This window comes from Phoenix dactylifera, chromosome 3, assembly GCF_009389715.1.
Source record: "Phoenix dactylifera cultivar Barhee BC4 chromosome 3, palm_55x_up_171113_PBpolish2nd_filt_p, whole genome shotgun sequence".
Classification (NCBI taxonomy): domain Eukaryota; kingdom Viridiplantae; phylum Streptophyta; class Magnoliopsida; order Arecales; family Arecaceae; genus Phoenix; species Phoenix dactylifera.
Window position 1 is genome coordinate 20,981,567 of NC_052394.1, and position 22,284 is coordinate 21,003,850.

Here is a 22,284-nt window from a genome sequence, read left to right on the forward strand (position 1 = left end):
TAGAGCTGGTGGAAGTAGAGCTGTTGAAAGTAGAGCTGTCTGAAGTAGAGCTGTTATAAAAAGCTGTTTGCTGTTTGGTAACTACATTCGTAAAGTGCTGTGATACTTTGTTTTGTGTTTGGTAAACAAACTGAGAAAGTACTTTTGTATGACAAAATTACCATAAAGGACATTACATAGTATTATACAACAGAACATAATAAAACATAACATAAATTAATACATAAATATACGATATAGTATAATATTATTGTAATATAAAATAATATTATGTTAATATAGCATAATAGTAATATAATTATTAAAGTAAATTAATATTTGGTAATATAACATAATATTAAATTATTTAACATAACATATTAATGTATTATAATATACTGTAATATATAGTATATTTATAGTATAATACAATAATAAAAGTATAAAATATTATAATTATTAGTATAAATTAATTTCTCATAATATAACATAATATTAAATTATTTAAAATAGCATATTAATGTATTATAATGTAATGTAATATAATATAATATTTATAGTATAATACAATAATAAAGGTATAAAATATTATAATTATTAGTATAAATTAATTTTTCATAATATAACATAATATTAAATTATTTAACATAACATATTAATGTATTATGATATAATATAATATGATATTATATTTATAGTATAATACAAAAATAAAGGTATAAAATATTATAATTATTAGTATAAATTAATTTTCCATAATATAACATAATATTAAATTATTTAATATAACATATTAATGTATTATGATATAATATAATATGATATTATACTTATAGTATAATACAAAAATAAAGGTATAAAATATTAAAAAATAATAGATTGATTTTGGAAGGTACGGAGAAGGATTAAAATTTTTTTCTTCTAAAATGTGGTTCAAGAGATGCATACAAAAATTGAAAAGAAAAATACCTTTTCTTATGGAAGGGAGTCTGATGGCTAGGGTTCTTGGCTCCAGCAGATTTTTAGGTTTATAAAGGGACAAGCTATGTAATTATTATATTTTAATATGGACATTTTTGTCAAAAATACAGCTTTCCGAAAAAGCTGAAACAACTTCCTTCCAAAAGCTTCAAATTGGAGCTTCCTTCCAAAAGCTATTTTCAGCTTCCCGCAAAAGCTGAAACAGCTTTTTGAAAAATTTACCAAACACAGTTTTTTATCTAAAAGTACTTTTGGAGGGCCAAAAAGTGCTTTCTGGCCCTCCAAAAGCTCTTCCAAACAGGGCCTTAGTTTGTGCTTGAGTAGGGATATGCTTTTTGCACCCCTCCCCAAAAGAAAGAAAAATTCATAGTACGTTCAATTCTTCTTCTATTCCCCAAGACACGTTCAACTGCTCTAAAGACCAAGTTTACACTCATGTGGAAAGGTTTATGAGATAGATTTGGTCTATAAGCCTTTTTGTCGCCCATTTGCGGTTGACAAATGTGACACCAGCTAGGCTCCCATAATGTGCACGAGAGAGAGAGAGAGAGAGAGAGTTGAATAAAAGCCAACTGTAGATTTGTGGTGGATCCTTTTCAAACCAAATGTCCTGATTATTGAGTACAATATTCTGGTTATTGTGGGCCCCATATGCTTACCAAATTTCTTATTCCTTCAGCTAATTGATAATAAATCGAGAGAAGACATCCCCCTAAATAAGCTGCTAACTAGGAAAGTGTTCCCCTTAGTGCATGCCAGCCCAATTTTCTCTTTGGTGGATGCTTTTCTTCTGCCTCTTCTCACAGCTGAATCTGTGTATGCTATTTGAAATTTTTATATGTTTACATCTTGCAATAAAACTTGGTGGCTACTGGGACTCAGCCCACTAGCCTTCACTTACATTATAAAAAATAAAAAAAAAGATTAACACGAAATATAAATAAACTTTGGGGAGTAAGTGAAGCATCAAACTATCCATTTAGAGTACCCGTGTCTCTTCTCTTGTAATTATCTTGTTGGTCAATTCAGTCTTTTTATTCCAAGCTGCTTTAGAGTATATAACTAGTAAACCTCTCTCTAAGAAAAGCCAGCCTTGCCCACCTTTCCACCTCCAAAACATCAGAAGCCGCCATGCAACCTGGTGGCAGAACCCCAGCTAAGCTAAAACGTAACCGTCACCATTAATAACTATGAATTCGCCCACTCTGCCTCGGAAAAATTTTAATTAAGGGCGATGGGGACAGGACGAGGTCATGTATATTCTATGCAAGCTTTAATGGCTATTGACCTCCGACCCACTCGCCAAATCTCCAAAATATATGTAAGCATATAAAAATCAAAAGAATGACTGACTTCCACTGGCAAAGGAGGACAGGTAAGTCTACCACCGCTGCAAGGTGGCGACATTATATTGGCAAAATTTTATGAAAAGTTAGTATAGGTTGCTGTAGGAATCCATGTGGATTTCCTTGGATCCTAGTCTCATCTAATATTTCTGGAAGCGTAACTCAGTCTTGTCTCCGTCCTTGCACTCCCCCTCCTCCCCCATGGCTTCCACTACCTCCACTTCCACCGCTGTCGCCGCCGCCGACACTTCCACCCACCGTCACCAACTTCAGGGTAGCGGCGGTGTCCACGGCCACACCCCGGCGCCTCCTCCTCCGACACCATCAAACCAGCAAGTGTCCGAATCCCTCTCCGCCGACGCCGACGCCGCCTTCTCCCGCTTCCTCGACCAACTCCATATCACGCCGAGCCTCTCCTCCTCCTTCCCCAAATACTCCCGCCTTTCCCCTATCTCCTCCCCCTCTTCTTCCCATCCCCCCAACCCTTCTCCTCCTATCATATCCCTTCTCGAACCCCGACCGGACCTCCTCCTCTCCGCCGCCGCCGATGTCGGCTTCTTCCACCTCGCCGACCACGGCCTCCCCTCCCACCTCCCCGCGTCCGCCCTCCTGGAATCCCAATCCCTCCTCCACTCTGGCACTATTGCGACCACCAATCCTTCTTCTCTGGGCTTCAATCACGATGACGACGGCGACGAGTCCGATGACAAAGATTCGATCTTTGTCTTCGAAGCCGGCTGGGATGGGTTCGAATCCTTTCCATCTTTGGTGGAGTATGCGAAGGGATTGGAGAGGGTGGGATTGGAGGTGGTGGAGATGCTGTCCTCGATCGCCGGAGGATTTCCCGAAAGCCCGTTTCGAGAGAGGAAGGCGAGGTGTTTGATGTGGGTCTCGGAGTGCTCGAGTACTGGGGAGGGAGAGGAGGGGATGGAGGTGGGGACGACGACGAAGAGCAAATGCTATCCATATGTGGTCAGCCTGCAGTACGAGATGAAGGAGTGGAGAGAGCCGAGTTGGGTGCTCGGGGACTCAGGCGAGTGGATTCCCGTCGAGCCTTGTGCTGACTCGATCCTTGTCACCCTCGGAGATATCGCTCAGGTGAGTTCGACTGATAACCCAAGCTTCCTCCTGTAATAATCCCCATATTCGTTTGGGGATAGTGCGGAACAAGCTGGAATTATCCTCCTTATCCTGTAGCCAAACTGCCATTTCTTTTTTAATCTGGAATAAGGCATGGTTGGTTGATAGTCAAATCGATATCTAAGGAAAGAACTGGCCGAGGTTGCATTCATTCCGTGACTGGCGGACATGCTTACTCTGCCACTCGTGGAGATTTCAAAAAAGAAAAAAAAGAATCACTATTCTACTCAGTTTAGCAAAAGCTATTCAAGTAAACTATAATTCTATACATTATCCATCATGTATAGCTAACACTTATGATCGTATATATAGATAAAACTTCTCTGTCACAATCAAAGACCACCACAAACTGCTTAACGGTTCCACACACAGTTCGTAGCTTTTTTTTTTTTTAATTTATGAAGAGGAATAAGTCTGTAACATGATAGAAGATAAAATGCACCAATAAAGAACATGACATAGTAGTTATCAATAATTATTCAATATGTACTATATATAACAGTATATGTATGCATGAAATTTAAATGCTGATGGTTTTTCAGGCTTAATGAGATATCTGAGCCACATATTTGCATTTCATTGCCCAACCTAGCCCATTCACCACTGCACATAACGAAAGAAATATCTCCTCCTTTAAGAGGCATGATTTATAGTTACACTAACCAAGATGACATGTTCTCAAAACTAAATTCTGAGAACTAAAAACATGTAGGCCGTATCCATATTAAAGGCTGGTTGGATGCCGTGTCCAAATTCTATTGCAGCATTTTAGATCTGTGACACATGCTCTAATTTTTACTTGGAAGGTTTGGAGCAATGCAAGGTTCAAAAAGGTGAGGGGTAGACCTCAACGCACTTCCCTGCGCTCAGACGGTTCCAATTATTCTGGCCGCGTTTCTTTGTCTCTGTTGGTGACCTTGCCTTTGGATAGTGTCATCTCTCCATTGTTGCCACTTGCAGTAGATGACTGTGACCAGAGTATTGCTGATGCTGGTGATGGAGGTTGTAATGATGGTGTAAGAAAGTTTCGAACATTTACTCTGGAGGAATATGCTTGGAGGATTTATCATGAACGCTTCCCATTCAAAGATCCTCTGCTCAGATACCGGATATGAGATAATTTTAATCTTTTGATCTCTTCTCACAGAAAAAAAAAGAAGAAATCATCTCATCACTTGTTACCATGTTTGAGCTACTCTTATTTCTTCCATTCTAGCATTCATTTTAGCATGCCTCCTTGTCACTTAGAATGTTGTTGTCTCTTCCTCTGAAATGGTGGACCCTTATATACACTGGCTCTCAGTTTGTGGCTTATGGGATCTACATGGTTAAAGAGGAAGTATTTTGATGGATGTTTGTAATCCTTTAGTTGATAAATTGTTTGAATTTGATTTTTGTTGCCATTACATTGTCTTTATCTTAGTGGATTGTGAAGCGACAAATGCAGTTTTACTTTGGCTGATGCAGTCTTATGATTGTACCTTAATTAGACTTGTTACTTAATATCATGGTATGTAGCAATATTTTGATGCCACCTTGATCAGGAGCGCTGATAAGCTGCATGAAATGGGAAAGGCAATTAAAAATTTAAAATGGTTGCCACACTGACATCTGGGCATTCACTTGTTTCACTCTTTTGCATAGCAAAATTTAAAATTGTGGTCACTATAATTTATTTTTGCTCTATGCATTAAAATGGTTTCAAAAGCCTTAATTATTTTCTCATACTACATATAATGGATATTTAAATATAGCCAGTATTGAGGGTTTTTTTTTCTTCTGTATTAATGAGTGTTATATACCAAAAATAATGATTCTCCTTTTTTGTGTATCAAATTTATAAAATCAAGTTTTTGAAAGTCAAATTTTCATATTAGCTGAATAGTATTTATTGTGAAATGTAACAATATCAAATCACGCTATTGTCTTGCTATTGTTATGGTCTGATATGTCTTCCATATTATTAACCCAACTTCAATTGGACATTCTTTGAACTTCTGATATGAACCCAACCTCTCTCCACCAATGCTCATGGGTGCGTAATGCTGCTAGTTGTAACCTATGACAACTTATTAGTCTAGATCTGCAGCCTTTATTTTAAGTATAGTGGTTATTAATTGTTTTGAGATGATCCATTGGTAAGAGAAACTATGCATTAATGAGAGAATGCTACGTAGAGACGCAAGAGGCTTAATATGATTAAAAAGACACAACATAATCTGTCAAAAAGGAGAAAAAGGCATAACCTAAGTAATCTCAACTCCTTATACACTAAATCCATCATACCCATGTCGCAAAACATCAATTAAGAACCTTCTCTAGTGTAGTGAAAAAAGAACGGCTATTGTCTTTTCTATCTGTTCTTATAAGAGCCTAGACCCAAAAGAGAGGCCACCATAGTGCGCCATTTTCAAAAAGTATAACCATTCAATTGCTTGCATCTTGGCTTTATGGGTGCGAAAGATTGGTGGTTGTGATCCATTCATCTCTAACTAGGAGCAAAAATAGCAAAAATAACGTGCTGAATTTATTTAGGTTTGGAAGAAGAGTTTACCTATATAAAGTCGGCATGTTAGTTGCCGTCTTTATGCTGTTTATATAGTTTCGGACCGACTACTTCTGATTTTATTTTTATCGATCGAAACCGAGGCAAATCCCCGTTGTTTCCTCGCTTCCCTCCCTCCGGCGTTCCTCTGCCTCGCCTCCTTTCCTCGCTCTCCCCTTTCTCTCTCTCCCAAAATCTGGAGCCATAATCTTCGCTCGCGCCGTTCCTCAGTGGGAGGAGTACTGCAATTTCCAATCGCTTCTTCACCGATCAAACACCAGAGGCCGTCGAGGAGTCGTTGTGCGGGGACACATGGCCCCTCGAACGTGTGAGGTCTGTAAAGAAGCGCAATCCAAGTACAAATGCCCCATCTGCCTCGCTCCTTAGTAAGAAAAACCCTAATCCCTAAACCCTAACCCCCCTCTTCTCTCTCTTCATTTCAGCTCATAGCAATAGTTCTATTTAGAAAAATTGGTTTTTTTCTTATGTTTTTTAATCGGCGGAGTCATAAGCGTAGCCATCCAGAACTGTCCCAGCTAGTTGTGTTCGGATTTATGGATCAAATAGCTAAAAGTTTCACTTTTAACTCTATTGATTATAAATTCTTTTTCTTTTTCTTTTTCTTTTAAGGAGGTTTGGAGAACATTAGGGTCTTCCTGTTTTGTGAATTTAGACGACGAAAACATGGGATATTCTGTTGTTTCGCATCAATTATAGATGTGCAGTTTTCGTTAGACTGTTAGTATTCAGGACGCTTTCATCTTAGATATATAATGATTAACCTTATAGAGAAGTAGCAGAAGTTGTGGCACGTGAAAAAGGATAGGAGAAATGGAATGACCTTGAAAGAATACGCTTCTAGGTATAAACAAGAAGTCTTGCCACAACTACGTGTGTTAGCAAGAAATAGGCCCGATATCTAGGTTCTGGAGCAAAGAAAAATAATGTGTTGACAAATTGAGCACATGGTGATCGAGTTGACAAGGAAAATTTAGAGAGATCACTCATGGGAGCTTATGCTTGCTGTTATAGGTAGAGCTGATAGAGCATAGGTTATTGAGAACCATTTAAGTTGATTTTGTTATATGATCAAGGACGTACCCTTAGATGGAATTTCAAGCTGAGATTATTTTTCTTTTGATGATTCTACAAAGTGAACAGAAGATATTATCTTTTTTGATGGTGAAAAGGGTGCTCATATGAGAGAAAGATACAGCTAATTGCTCAAATCATTGAGAAAGTGCTGTCTGATTGAGGAAGGAAAAGCTAAGGGTTATTGATGTAAATTGACATTCTCTAGTATCATGATGGAGCAAAAATTTGATGAATCCTGTTGTTTAAACATTGATTTACACCATCATGTTGAAAATTTGGTCAATATGGATATATGTACTTCGATCTGTACATGGATATGGACTTCTCGGGTAAAGGAATCATTGGTGCCAAAAGCACATATCAAGGATGAACAAAATTATGAATGGAAATAACAAAATGGAGATATTAGGAAGGATGATAATTTCCATACGACCATAACAATGACTAGACTCACTTCAGAAAGAATGAATTATTAAAAATCGGGGGCATAATAAATTGTTAAAGTTGAACAAAAAGAAACTAAACTTGTATTCTTGTAGGTCACAGCTGTATAAAACATATGTAGATAACTAAAAAGCCCATCAAATCATATGTTTTTTTTCTGTTGATTCCGTTTTTCTTGGTATCTGGCTAAAAAGACTGTGTTCCAAAAAGCCAACATATTGATAAGGCTAGGTCATGATATCAAGTATATTGGGTATCCAAGTTTTTCTTTTTAGTTTACCATTAGCTATGATGCTTGTTTTTCTTCATCATTGCCCCACGAAATTTTAACTTTTAAATCTTGGAGTTGGAATCTGTTTTAATGTTTTCTTTTAAGGAGAAATATTTTGGTTTGAAGTGCTAGCTCTGCAACATTACTGATATGTTGTTTTCTGTACTTTTTGAACATGCAGTTGTTCTTTGGGATGTTTCAAGAAGCATAAAGGTGCTGCCCTTTTCAATTTCACTTTCCTGCATTGTTATGCTCAAAGAGTTTCAAAAATTTGCTTCAACCCTAAAATGTTGAACTACAATGTTTTGCTCTAATCAATCTGGGGGTATGCATAGTGCAAAAACACAGTATTCAGGGTGTAGATCATTGTAAATTCTTATTGGCCATTGATTTCTTTCTGGGTCACTTGGCACCATCCTGTACACACAACTTTTGCCTAAACATGTTGGAAGCAAGTTGAACCTGTTTGAGGCTTCATGGTAATCCATTTATCCCTTGGTGCCTGATGACTTAGTGAGAGAGTAGCTCATCTTGTTCTACAATCAAATATCCCTGGTTATTCCACATCCATTTGGCACTCATAGCAAGCAGTTCCTTAAAAATTGGACATTAACTTATCATTCAAAAAACTGTTTTCTTGCAGTTTTGCAGTATACACTATACTCTGAACAACTATCACACTATACTTTTTCACTTTTTCATGTAATTTCTCTTTATCTTCTGCCCATTGTTGAGAATTTCTTTGTTGATTGATGCAGAAAATCCATGCAAGAAATCAGTCCCTGAGGAAGAATTGAGTAAGAATTATGTAACTTCATATATTTAAACTTACATTCATTTCTGTACATCAAATTGTTCATTCTAAATTTCAGACATTTATTATATGCTAAGATATGATTTTTCCTTCTCATTTGTTATTAGTTATCATTTTTTTATTGTGCGTGTGCACGTGCATATGTATCACTTGGAAATTTATATATGTCATTCCAGAACTTCTGAGAATAGTTATAAAGACCAGACTGATGACCTACCTAGGGTTTATTTGTCCAGGTCATTGGTCCAACCACCGGGTTAATTAGTTGGACTGGATTATAATTAAAAATATTTAAAAAAATCAAAATATGTACATAATTAGCTATAACTTATAAATATGCACAACTATTTATATCTGTTTTTCTTTGTTTAATGAGAAATATTTATGATTTTTCATTTTAAATAATACAACATACTGATTTACATTCTACACTATTTTCTAATTACATAATAAATAGATAAATCATGATTTATTTAATTTTAAAAAACACAATCAAAGCTGTATATAAGGTAGGAAAATATGTAAAATTGATTGATATTTTTATTTTAAATAGTAAAGCTTTAAAAGTATCCAAATGCATAAAATGAAGCATATATTTTATCTTTAATTTTGCACCATAGAGAAAAGGAGTTGATTATTTTTCTTGTTTATTGGAAAGAATTGATGATTAAAAATATTGAGTAAATAGCATCTTTGAATAACATTAAGCCTAGATATAATTTCTATCGCTTGTTAAGGTCCTAGCAATGAATTGTTGTCCTATTGATTGAGAGCATTCCAAGCAAACCATGATCAACAGTTTGAATCTCTACAAAACCATGCATTTATCGCTATTTTTGAAACTTTTTAAAGCTAGCCAGTTCACCCTTATTTGACCCACTTGGTTCACCATTTTTCCTAAAAAATGGGGTCAGGTCAGTGGTTCCCAGCTGGTTCAACCACATTTCTGGTTCCATGTGAAACCTGGACCAGCCAGGGATCTGATTCACTGGTTTTTCTATCGACCTGGTTGGTCCTATTGAGTTTTTATAACTATGCTTCTAAAATTACTTATCTTCACTCTTCTTGGGCATCGATTTTGTTATCCTCCTTTTTAATGTGATTGTCCACAGCAATTTTTCCTACCTAAAAAGAATGAACTTTTGAGATTTACTATAAAAAAAGAAAAAAATGCTCTCTAGTTGATATCCTGAAGGAACTAATTTCTCCTTTCTATTTGTGGTCTTAGGATGGGCCATGTCTCTTCCCTTTCCTTCTTTCTACCTCTCTCTTTCCAGATCAGGTTTCTTTCTTTGTTTGGCACCATTAATTTTCTCTCTTGATTGATATCCTTCGTGAAATCTCTCCTTCCCTCCCTCTCTCTACCTACACTTTCTAGTTTCTAGTATAGCTGCCTACATGATATGGACTACTACCAGTCACACTCTCTCTAATTGATCTTTCCTTTTTCTTAGCCATTCAAAATGTTTAGTCGTACCTCTTAATAATATGCTGCCATCCTTTTCATTTGGGAATAAAAAATATTGTGTCGTGTTTTTCCATAGATATTTACACTCCCTCTTCATCATGTAACTCTTTTTCTTTGAGAGAAACAAGAGATAAGTTTGCTGAAAGGGGGTGTATCAAACAATTTATGCAAAAAAAAAAAAAATACTCCAACTATATCAACAGACGATTTTGTTAAATTCAAGCACAATGACATGGGCATATTTATAATTGTATATACATAGGAATATAAGAGAATTAGTCCTTCAAAGTTGAACATCGGGTCCATTTATAAATGGTTAACCATAAAATTGGATTTATAATTTAAGTTGAAAACCTAGTCCATTGCAAATGATGTAAGGGGAAACTTTGAAATTCTGAATTAGATTTAGTGGTTTTAACTTTATTAAGCTCTCCATTGTCAGATCCAGAGGGTTCCAATACCTCTCTTTCTGATCCCCAATCCAAACAGGACAGGGTTTCACATAACTAGCTGCTGTGCCCTATGTCACCACCAAGATCGTCATCTTGAGGAGAGCTTGCCTCTGACACATATCTCGAAGTTCCCATTTCAGTCTTCCTTTGGCTAGTTAAGAAGACGATGGGAGATGAGACTTGAGGAATCATGAGACAGCTCACCCAATATGAAGCCCTCAAAGCTATCTTTTTCTCTAAAAAAATCTCATGGCACAATACAGTTGGCACATACTTTGATTAAATGGGATTAGGGCAGGACTAAGTGTTGATGAGATTGTTGACCATTGAGATTGTGGAACACTCTATCCATGGCACTTGGACCACCATACATCTAGCCATGTTTGCTGAGCCATGTTGTCTCCACTGGGGACATGAGAAAAAAGGAAAAATAAGCTCTGTTTGAGTAATAGTTGATCTGATCACATTTGTCTGTCAGATATCTTCTTTCTAATATTTTATTTTTTTCTTAATATTTTCTTTTTTTGGTTTATTTTATTTATTTGTATTTTATGTTCATTTTGCTTTAAATTTATTTTATTTTGTTTTTTAAGTTTTATTTTAATCTAATATTTAATTTTTTTAATTATTTCATTTTGTATATTTTATGTTATTCATTATCTTTACTCAAACATGCACTGCATGTCGCTAGTTTCTAGTTTGCAGTAAAGTATATTGTCAGCTATATATACTTGTGAAGGGATTCCACTTGTTCCAAACATGACCTCATGTACATGTCTATATTCTTCATCTTATGCAGCAGTCCAGAAGCTACCTGAAAGATCATATCAAGTAGATGAACCAAACTGGGTTGTTGATAAAGAACAATTTCAATCTATAGGTACTGTCTGTCTGGCTTTATATGGCAGATTCAATTATGTGCATTATTTTAATGTCAAGCTTTAGAACTTACTCTTTCTCATGCTTCACAGATCATATTGACATAATATAATCATGCTTTTCCTTTTCAAACGTATTGGATTGCATATTTGTGAACCCACGATGTATTATTTTTGAAATATATTATGGTTGATGTTGAATTTTGGTGGTCAAAATTGTCTTTATGTTTGCTGATTAGTTTCTCCTGGACATTTGACATCTGTGCCATGTGCCCATGTGTCCAGTTGCCATGAAGTGTTCAGCACTTCAACCTCTAGAGTCTAGAAAACTCATTGCTATGAGAGTTCTCTACAATATAAGTAATTTGGTGGTAATTGGGGTTTTGTCAAAACTTGTAGAGGTGGAAAACCTGCGCTTACAGTTGTCTTGGCTCGTGCACTTTTGCGTAAACCTGTTTTCTTTCCTCTACAAGGATATATCTCGTTGACGATTGCTACCATGGCTATATAAGAGAGAGAGAGAGAGAGAGAGAGATCTGCCTAATAAAACTTGTAATATGGAGATCGGTGATCTCCTTATTAGTGCAAAATGAGTGTATTTTGTAATTTTAGAACTTGGCAGGACAACTTCCTAGTCTTGCTTCTGAAAGATGAATTCAGACCAGCTGTTTTTGATGGTCTTCAGCTTTTGTATTTGTTGCAAACCAGTTGTTTTATGAGTTGCTTTCTTGCAGAAGGTGACAAAAAGTGGGTAGGTGGGGTCAACATGCTCTCATATTTCCTCGGGTTCCTGAAATGTGTCACATAATCTATGCTGCCATGTGGGGCACATATTGCAACAGTTGGACAACCCTAGGAGCATTTGATAGGCTTGTTTGATACTTAACCATGAGTTTTGATCAGATGCTGCCCCGAAAGTGGAGTAATCATTTGGGGTCGTGCAAAACCCATAAATTCTGGATTGCCATCTAAAAGCTGGTTTCTGTACATTCTATAACCTCACTTTGGTAACATAAAAGGTGAAAAAGACTTTTGGAGGCCCTCTGTAGCCATATTTCCTGACTCAATGATAATGGAGCAGCCATACTTTGCTTGTAAAAACGATGCTGCATTAGATGTCTTTACAGTCTCTTTTGTTAAGTTGATGGCTACTGCTATCTTCATAACATCTTCTGGTATCATCATATACTTTCAGATATCTAGTGAGTGTCAGTTTGTTCTAAGTAAATAAGGTATTATAAAATTTGATGTCCTGATAGGTATCAACAAATCTAGTTCATTTGGGCTGCCTTTTGTTTGTGTCACTCTTTAAATATATCTAGTATTAACTCATATATTTATGTATTCATTTCTTTCTTTCTGTATCTACTTTTTAGGAGCAGGCTAGCATGACAGTTTTGTTTGCTTGCATTTTCTGACATGTTAATTCTCTTTCCCATTTCGTGTTTGTCTGGTTATACATGGCTCTTTTCATGACATTTCTCTGCATGCAGTGGAATCCAGCGAAATTCTAGGTGCCTTAAAGGATGGAGAGCTACGTAAATTAATACAGAAAATTGACAGCTCTGAAAAGCCAGAAAATGTAGTTTATTCACAACCACAACTTTATGTTGGTCTATTCCTCTTAATTGAAATTGACTTTTAAATGTTTGAAATTAGACCCATGGGGTTATCTATTTGGTTGTTAACTCAATATTAGTCCTTAACTTGCTCAAAGTACCTTTCACCTATTCACAGGAATTGACTAGGGCCATGGAAGGACGGACTTTTCGCGAGTTCACAGACAAGGTAGATGGCATGCTATCATGCTTATATACAAAATTTTCAATATACATCCTTGGGTATGTTGAAAAATGTTCTTGATATGCAGATGAATAGTTGAATACTAATAAGAGATTTGATGTTCCTTTATGCAGATTCTGGCTGTTTTGAACCCACAGAACCAGCCTGCTAACTGAGAAATGTCATGCTCAATCATTTTATTTTTGCCCCAATTTTCTGAAGGATTTTGAGTCATTTCTGAAGAGCTAGTTATGATGGTCGGATCTGTTCAGAAGCTGTCTCCTTGAGCAGATTTACTGTACTTCCAGCCTGATGTGTGATCGACAAAAACGTTTGTTTTAAGTACAACTATGGCTATATGTTCTAAGTTCTGAATAATTTTGTAGGGGGAAAATAGTCTGTTATTTGTTCCTTCCATGTAATGATTATATGATTATTTGATTCTTGGGCAGATGTAATTTATTTCCAGCCAGGCTCGGAGCATGAGCAGCACAGTTTCTCTTGTATCTTGACATGGCTATGGATGTAGGGGAGTTTGTTTAAATTCAGCAGAATATACGTTGTACTATTTTTAATTTCCATGCGTGCTATTTGCTATGCTGATTTGAATGTTGATTTGGGTGAAGTTGGGACAAAATGATGTACCATATGTGATTTCTTTGCATGCTCCTCTGCTATGCTATCTCCCTTTTGTCTTCACAAAATCATGAATGCTCCGGAAGAATGTGCGCATCGAGATGGGCTCTTTTATTTTTATGGAAGCACTCTTTATCTATAATGACATGCTTGCATCAGTACCTTCTATTAGCATATGGCTGATGTAGGCCAGCTACATTGGACTACGTTGTGATAATGTTTCCTTCTGGATGTCGCATGTTCGAGTCCCTTGGTTTTCCTTTTTTTTTTCTTCCTTCGAAGGTTTAAATAGCAAATTGTAGCAACCTGCATGAACATTTCCATTGTTACTTCAAATAAATTAAGAAGTTCGAGTTAGGTGCATATTCTTTGTCATGAACATGTAAGATTTGAAAGTTCATCACAACTTCAACATAATTAGATAATAATAATCTCAATTCATAATATTTGATTGGTATCATTAATGTTCTATCTACTTATTCTTTCCCTTATGATTCCAATTGTAGCCAACTACGCATCCTGTAACTTTGAAAAGGTAAAATGAAAGATGTGGTGTGACTTTTACAGTCTAGTAAAAATTTCCTACCTCACGTCGATATAGATGAAGTAAATTTAAAATAAAGAATAGCTATAAACAATACCAGAATACGGGCAAAAATTATAAAATTTCATAGTGACTATTCAACACAGCTAAAATAAATCCACATAGATATGTACACATAAATATACATCCCTAAATATCCATCTCATTTAAGAAAATATATTACATATATCAATCTTTCGTATAATAATAATTACATGTCTCATCTTTCGTTCCATCCAAACTCACTCCGCTTATTCTCTTCCTCATCTTCCTCCCTTCATCTCTTCCCCACCCCCCACCAACTCCCCCTCACCAAACTCCATCACGCTCCACTCGATAAGGAATGCCATCGACGAGGTCGAGAAGGCCACCGCCATCATGTCGAATCTTGTCGGCGCAGTCAATGGCTCTCGCCTCGGCCATGCCATCAACGACTGCTTGCAGCTCCTCCAACTCTCATCCGACGAGCTCCACTGGGCCCTCGGGTCGGTCTCGGGCAACGGTAGCATCACCGCGCGCAGCAAGGCCAATGTGGTCGCATGGCTTACCGCCGCCCTCACCAATCAGGACACCTGCCTCCGAGGGCTCCTCGAGGTCGCCGATTTCTTCGAGCTGATCTATGAGCAATGCGTGAAGATGGTGGAGGCTTCGATCGAGAGGGCTCCAACTGATTCTAGCAACATCAGCATCGTAGCTGACGATGCCATGGCATCATTGCATGGACTCATCGAATCCCCTGTGAATGGGACTGGCGTTGACGTCGTAGTTGCGACCGACGGCAACCGGAACTTCACAACCATAACAGAGGCGGTCAGGTCTGCACCCGACTACAGCGACAAGCGCTACGTGATCTACGGGAAGAAAGGCATATACGAGGAACATGTCGTGGTGCCGAGGCAGAAGAAGAATCTGATGATACTTGGAGATTCGATGTTCGACACGATCATCACCGGCAATCGCAGAAACTATGATGGTTGGTCCACCTTTGGATCTGCTTCGTTTGGTGAGAGCTCTACTCTACTCTTCTCTTTGTATTAAACTAAACTCCACCGATTCGATTCTTTAGCCTGTTTAAACTCGGGACAGCAATTACCATCATTGTTCTAATCTATGGCATGTTGTAGCACTACCGATCGTGCAGCTGTGAGCGCTCCAGGATTCATAGCCCAGAACATTAGATTCGAGAACACGGCAGGAGCCGGGAAGCACCGGGCTCGGCTACCGCTGCGCCTTCAAGGGCTATGAAGGCGCAGCGGTATATCATCAGCAACGCCGCCGCCGCCGCCGTCTTCCAGGACAGCGTCATCCTCGGGCGCAAGCCCATGGACAATCAGGTCTTTCATTGTTTTCCATGACCATACAATGAATCCACATGGTTTCATAAACATGACAAAACATATAAGAAACATGGAGCATAAATTTGCAAATGATCGTATTTGATACATTGGCAGCTAAACTAAAATGCCCACAATGGTGTAAAGTAATAGGATCATACCCAAAGGAAGAAAATAGATGCACCTGCTCATTTTGAATAAGAGAACAAGTGTAAGAAGTATTGGAGGATCATTCATTACAATTTATCAAAAATCAGGGGTATTCCAATTTCATTAAACCCTTTTGCATCTGCGCCTAAATCATTAGAAGTTGAGGCTGATAAAAATGGCAAATGCCACTTTATTTAGTAAACATTGGCAACAGGAAACCAGTCCTGATACATTTCAATGCTCTTGAGGTCAAAGAAAAGGGAAAAGAAAAGCAATTGCTGCAACGTATACCTGCATTACCTTTCTAATTTATGCTAAATGCGGCTTATGTCACGACCAAATACAAACGTTGTTGCCCAGTTAATTGCCACATAGAATCTGTTTCTCCAACTTATAACACGAGTTAGATATGCCGATCGCCAAATGAACCAGCTAATAAATCCTGCAAGAGACAGTCCCTTTGCCTCCTGAGGGAAAATTACTGCATTAGTTTCATCACAGAATTCAGATAACGATAATATACACAAGTTACGTAGGAAAACTAACCTTGCTCTGACGAAGATCTACAAGAGCTTTGTATCTGCCAACTGTAGCCATGCTGCCCAGATGCCTATAAACAAAAGGAGCTCCTAGTTCCAAATTTGCAGCATGATGTGCATGCCCTCCACCTGCTCTACAGATTTGGTTCAATAGGGCAGCTAGATATTTCCCTTGTCTCTCAGCTACCTGCTTTGAACAGTCAAGTTTAAGAGTTCTTTAAAATTAAGACATGGTGAGAACACAAAAGTAATTACAGATTTCAGCATTTCCAGCCATTTATATTATGTAAATAAAAAAAATTAGTTCTCCCACATATTTTTTTAAATTATATGATGTTCTAGATAGAAAGTGCAATCCATCCATTCATTCCAGAATATTTCATACAGTCATCAGCTTCATCTCTCCCAGTTTTGTTTGGTAAAATCACATGGTTGCTAATTGGATAAAACATAATAAATGAAGTTTATGATGTCATTCAACAGCCCTCTGTGGATGTTAAAATAAGAGGAAAATAAGCCAAAAGCCTTCACTAATTTCTCGCAACAACACATCTAGATTTAGTGGGATGCCAAGGGTAAGCTTGATTGCATAAGAAATCTGAATCAGCACTTTGCATCTCATTATTTCTAACCAAACCGAGAAGTCTTCAAGAGACCGATATACAACAAGGCAGAGGCCAGCCTCTTCTGCAATGAACATTTTGCATTGATCAACTATGACAGTTTGAATTTGACCCTGAATTGAATATGCTATCTGCAGATAGCCATTGTAACTATATTCTATCCAGAAGGTATCTTAATTTTTCTGGATGATAGTAATTGTTGAAAGTCTACTTTTAGAGGGCATTATTGGTCAGCTACGGCTGGTGGCATTTGACCCTAGGCTGAATAGAATCGAGGCCTATCTTTCTCCTTCCTTTGCACGAAACCACGGTTGGATCATCCACTGCGCGGATCACAAAGCATTCCAAACTCTGCCATTCATCTATCTGCACAGATCTCAAAGTGACCAGTGGATGATCGTGGATTCGCGCAAAGGAAGATGAATCCTTCTTTTGTGTGAAAGATACAACCCCAACTCAACTGAACATGCTCTCTGTAGATAGCCATTATAACTGTATTCTTTTTGGAAAGCATCTCAATTTTTGGATGATATTTACGGGGGTAATTGTCTTAGCAACCTCAGAAATATTCTGAAATTTCCTAATTTTGAGGTAGAATGTCTAATCTTGCAGGTTTGAAACAGTTTTTTTGATAGACAAATTATCTTATTGAAAAAGGTCAAGTAGTTATTAGGAAAAAAAAAATGAAGAAATGAGATAAAGCAACTCTGAGGCACTTTGGGATAGAAGAAGTCACAGGAACATATAAAGAAGAGAAACAAATAGGGCATGGACAGGTGAGAGAGAAAGAGAAAAAGTTGTTTTTTTTTTTTTTTTTTAAGTTGGGGGAAGTTGTCAAATCTATCAGAGACCATGAGAATGCGCTGGTTAAGATTTAATTCCCACAAGCTTGGTGAATCCTAGAAAGATGAAATCATCTAGAGATTTAACGCCAACCAAGTCAGTTAAAAAGACAATACAACATTGGAGGAAATTATTTCTTTTCGTTAAATTGTATACTTGTATAGTCATAAGGAATCTCGGGAAGAGTCCTTTTAAGTCCAGAGGGAAATTCTATCCAAATAAATTTGTTCTAGAAGAAAGAGGATGCAGTTAGCATGACTCCCCTTCAAAAACAGCATGAGTTTCAGTGGCAGCATGACAATGGCTCATTGTGCTCCAGGTATGCACCTGTTTGTTCATGCAAACCGAGTGGGGAAAAGAAAAGAATATAATAAACAGTGAGATGCTAACTAACCTGAGCCAATGCTGGCAGTACTTGTCTGCCTGTGTTTTCATGGAATCCACTACAATCTCCTATTGCAAAAACATCCTGCACGGAGGGGACGCGAAGCCACTCATCAACACCAATCCTGTTAAGGAATGTACAAGTTATGAGACATCCCTCGTATATGAGCTGTAGAAGCATAAAATGTCATGACATTATGTGAAACTGCTTTGCTCATCCTTAATGTTTGATTTGTGCCTGCATGCAGCTCAGCCCTCGAGTAAATGGAAAGTTTATACCTCATTTGCAAAGAGAAGAAGGCAGAGGGAGAGGGCAACTCAACACTATCAAATCTCAATAATACAAACTTGTGTTTTCAATTACATAGCAGTGGATTTATATAGGCCTAAAATCCTAGTAACAGTCCACATAAAAATAAAGTATTGAAGTCCTCACAAAATATTAGTCCTAGAGTCCAAATAAAAATAAAATTTTCTAATTCCCAAATTAAATAAAAATTTTCTAATTTCTATATTTGTGCCTAACAGAAGTGCCTAGATCTCTTATAGGACAATCCTCCGTCAACAATGTTACCTTCCGCCTGGTGATTTTGGAAACTGCAAAGAACTGATGAATGGTGAAGGACCAACACCGGTAGACCACACAAGCAGTCCATATGAAACCTCTGTGCCATCATTAAGAATTATCTTTTGAGGTTGAACATCTTTAACAACTCCACGCACAAGGCGAACTCCAGACTGAGATAATACAGAATGCATAAAATCAGATTTTGTAAATCTAATTGTCACTTATTGCCAATAGAAGTGGCTGCATACTCTAGCAATGCTAAGTTAGATGCAAAAGAAACAAATATGCACAAAACAAAGAGGAATTGATAGTATATAATAAAATGAGAAAATGAGAAATACTAAGAGCATGTCGATCCTTCATGCATATGAGAAGAAACATATGCATGTAAAATGAAAGAGGATCTGGTAAAATATAATGTAAAAGAGAAATAGTACGAGCAGATTAATCTTTCTTCTTCTACTTCTTCTTTAAATAAAAGAGAAGGTTAATCTTTCATCAGACACATGCATGCACAAGCAAACAAGGGAGACAAAAGAGAGCCCTGAAAAGTAGTCAAAAGAAAATCAGAAAAAACAGTATCTAATTTATTATTTGAAATCTACGTGCCTCTGACTATTTTTCTTTGATTAAGTGATTGAATCATGATACCATCAATCTTTTTTAACTAGATAAAACTGGGTCAAGAGATAGCCCTTTATTCTGTAGCATTATGGCCGTTTTTGGAAGGATAATTATCACGAGTCTCTAATCTGCAACTTAAGCATGCTTTCTATCCATGGAAAGTTAGTTTGCCTCCATGAATACTTGACAACATAAGCCATCCATTAAAGCAGCATCATGACCATAAGCTTCTTTCCATTATCTCTCGCAGAAACATAGACGATAGTCATACTTTAGATAAAAAGAAATCACACCTTATACAACTATAATGTATCAGAGTCTATCATGACCTTCCTTTCCATGCTAGCGCAAAATAGACAGTTCCATGGAGCATGTGCATTCACATATTACATAAATCAAAATGATAAGAGTATATATACTTAAAAAATGTTTCTGACCATACAAAAGTCTAGATGTGAGAAAATAAAACTGATTCTTCTATGGGAGCCATTGAGGTTGAACTGAATTCTCAAGGAGAAAGAATCGAATAGCAATTTAACAAGGGATAATACAAGGTCAATACAAAAGCAATGAACATTGAAAACAATAGCAGCATAAAAGAAAATAATGCTCTTCATATAAAAAGTTTCTGAAGTAAATTCAGGACTAAGGGAGATGGAAATGCAGAGAGCAATCAAGCAATTTACAAACAGCAATTGAAAATCAACAAAAGAAGAGATTGCACAATCTCTTGCTTAGAATCACTGACCTTAGTGAGTTGTTTTGTAGCATATGTTCTGAGTCGAACATCGAAAGATGATAATATTTCATTTGCCTAACACAAAAAAGAAAGAGTTCAGATGATTTTTATCCACATATGTTCTTGACAAGATTGACTAGAAATAAATATCTCAGGTAACTAAATTAGGCGATGTTTTATGAGCTATAGCATCAAACACTCTATTAGAGGAACAAAAAAGAGATATAGAGGAAAAAATAATTCAAGTTCATAAAATCATGCTGGAGAGGTATCACAGGGAAACCTCAATTAGGGTCACACGGATATAGTCTTTAACATGGGAGTAACGTTGATGAACATCTCTAATGATGAAATCACTAAGTTCACCACTGAACTCAACACCAGTTGGACCACCTCCAATAACAACACAGTGCAACAGTCTTCTTTTTTCTTCTTCTGATACGCCTATATTTGCAAAAAAAAAAAAAAAAAAAAACAAGTATTAAATGCATTACACCAAATCACTATATAACCTAATATTTGCTGTTCAAAGACTGCACAAATGCAGGATTTGGCGGTGTTTGAACTACATAACATTATTTGCAAAAAATAAATATCATAGCAGGCTGAAATCATTATAAGCAAACAAATTTACACAAGGTACTAATTAATGCAATAACATCCATGATGTTTCCTATCCTCTGAAATGGCATACCGGGCACATCAGACAGCATCAAGTTGAGAAGGAGCTTCCTGCGAATCTCTTGGGCATGGTGAACCTCACGGAGAAAGACCGCATGCTCTCTTACACCACGTATACCAAAGGTCGAGGCCTCTGCTCCGGATGCAATGACCAACTTGTCATATGAAACCTTAAATTTCCATGGCTCCAGAGTGTCACTGGCACTCCCATCAGTAACGGTCTCACAATGCACCTTTCAAAGCAAAACAAAAAAAACTTAACTTTATAGACAAAAAATACTTAATAAATTACCAAACTAAAATTTCTACATCAAATGGTATAAAGGAACAAGTCCTCTGATTCTAAGCTATCAGAGGTAAAGCAGCAGTCCTCCAGTCTTCTAGAATCAACGGGTTTTTCTCTTTTGTCTCCAATCTGCAAGTGAGATCCTGGTTTACAGGGTGATAATATTCTATTCCAAGTAAAAGGTAGAAACTTTAACACTTTATGACGATACTACTCTAATTCATACAGCAAGGTAGAAACTTTTCGACACCATTTACTGTTATCATGCTCGAGCTAAAGTTATTTTTGACCGTTTCTTCTGTTTCTCAACGATATGGGGAGTCCTTCATCAGAAGTTAGTACTCAGAAGTACTCACCGTGTGGGAATCGGGATCGATGAAGGCGCATCGGCCTAGGAAGAAGTAGGAACCGGGGGTGGTGGAGATGGAGGGCTGGATCCGGCCGATGGGCTCGGCGACGGAGCGGAACTCGAGGGTTCCGACGCAGGTGGAGGCGAGGAGAGGGGTGAACACCATGTGGTTCCTTGGGGAGATGCACACCACGTCGTACAGCTTGGTGTCGATGCTCTTCATCAGCCGGCATCCCGCCCAACCCGTCCCCAGCACCACCAGCCTGGGCTTGTCCTTCCCGGCCTCCGTCGGCCCCAGCCCGGAGAAGCCGCCAACACCGCTCGCCGCCGTCGCGGCGGAGCGAAAGGCGGAGAGGCTCCAGGGGGAGGGCTTCGAGGAGAGCAGAGAGCGGGAGGAACGGGCGAGGGTTTGGAGCCACGCCATGCGAACGGGATCCGAGCACGGATCCGGACTCCATGCCGCTGGAGTTCTTAGAGGGAGGCGGCAGCAGCAGGGCGACAGCTGGCGGAGGGTCGGTCGGCTTGATGGATGGATGGACGGATGGTGATGAATGATGTTGGGACCCGGTCGGGTGGGGCCACGGTGCGTAGTTTGGAGCCGATGGTTGATCCGGGGTTGTGGGTCCGGATAAATGTGCGCTGTCAGGTTTGACGATGAATATGGGCTCTCTAAAATCCAAGAAGTTAGCTATGGATGGTCCTCCAGATAAATGTTTATGGATTACAAAATCTTAGGTAGTTCGGTGTGCC

General features: G+C 37.9%; 3 protein-coding genes across 6 annotated transcripts; 2 read left to right on the forward strand and 1 right to left on the reverse strand.

Moving 5' to 3' along the window:
* The first annotated feature begins 1,280 nt into the window (after window positions 1-1,280).
* LOC103718258 (gibberellin 2-beta-dioxygenase 1) lies at window positions 1,281-4,849 on the forward strand. The gene is made up of 2 exons (XM_008806990.4): window positions 1,281-3,404; window positions 4,253-4,849. Exons 1-2 carry the CDS (start codon window positions 2,508-2,510, stop codon window positions 4,559-4,561), a joined length of 1,206 nt encoding a protein of 401 aa, XP_008805212.2. The 5' UTR covers window positions 1,281-2,507; the 3' UTR covers window positions 4,562-4,849.
* A 1,180-nt stretch (window positions 4,850-6,029) lies between these two features.
* LOC103718267 (pectinesterase/pectinesterase inhibitor PPE8B) lies at window positions 6,030-15,780 on the forward strand. Of its 4 annotated transcripts, none has more exons than XM_039124962.1 (7): window positions 6,030-6,377; window positions 7,983-8,014; window positions 8,560-8,598; window positions 11,335-11,415; window positions 12,907-12,995; window positions 13,131-13,201; window positions 13,330-13,792. In XM_039124962.1, exons 1-6 carry the CDS (start codon window positions 6,304-6,306, stop codon window positions 13,155-13,157), a joined length of 342 nt encoding a protein of 113 aa, XP_038980890.1. In that variant the 5' UTR covers window positions 6,030-6,303; the 3' UTR covers window positions 13,158-13,201; window positions 13,330-13,792. The 4 variants fall into 4 exon arrangements, with proteins under 4 accessions (XP_038980890.1, XP_026665007.1, XP_008805224.1 ...); XM_026809206.2 differs by having other exon boundaries at window positions 6,051-6,377; window positions 11,338-11,415; window positions 13,151-13,201; XM_008807002.4 differs by having other exon boundaries at window positions 6,054-6,377; window positions 13,151-13,201.
* A 135-nt stretch (window positions 15,781-15,915) lies between these two features.
* LOC103718277 (internal alternative NAD(P)H-ubiquinone oxidoreductase A1, mitochondrial-like) lies at window positions 15,916-22,037 on the reverse strand. Its single transcript, XM_008807020.3, has 8 exons — window positions 21,542-22,037; window positions 20,913-21,132; window positions 20,502-20,662; window positions 20,228-20,293; window positions 18,862-19,025; window positions 18,298-18,412; window positions 16,445-16,624; window positions 15,916-16,365 (listed from the first exon to the last, which is right to left on the reverse strand). The coding sequence occupies exons 1-8, from the start codon at window positions 21,956-21,958 to the stop codon at window positions 16,213-16,215; spliced, it is 1,476 nt and encodes a 491-aa protein (XP_008805242.1). The 5' UTR covers window positions 21,959-22,037; the 3' UTR covers window positions 15,916-16,212.
* Window positions 22,038-22,284: the final 247 nt, after the last annotated feature.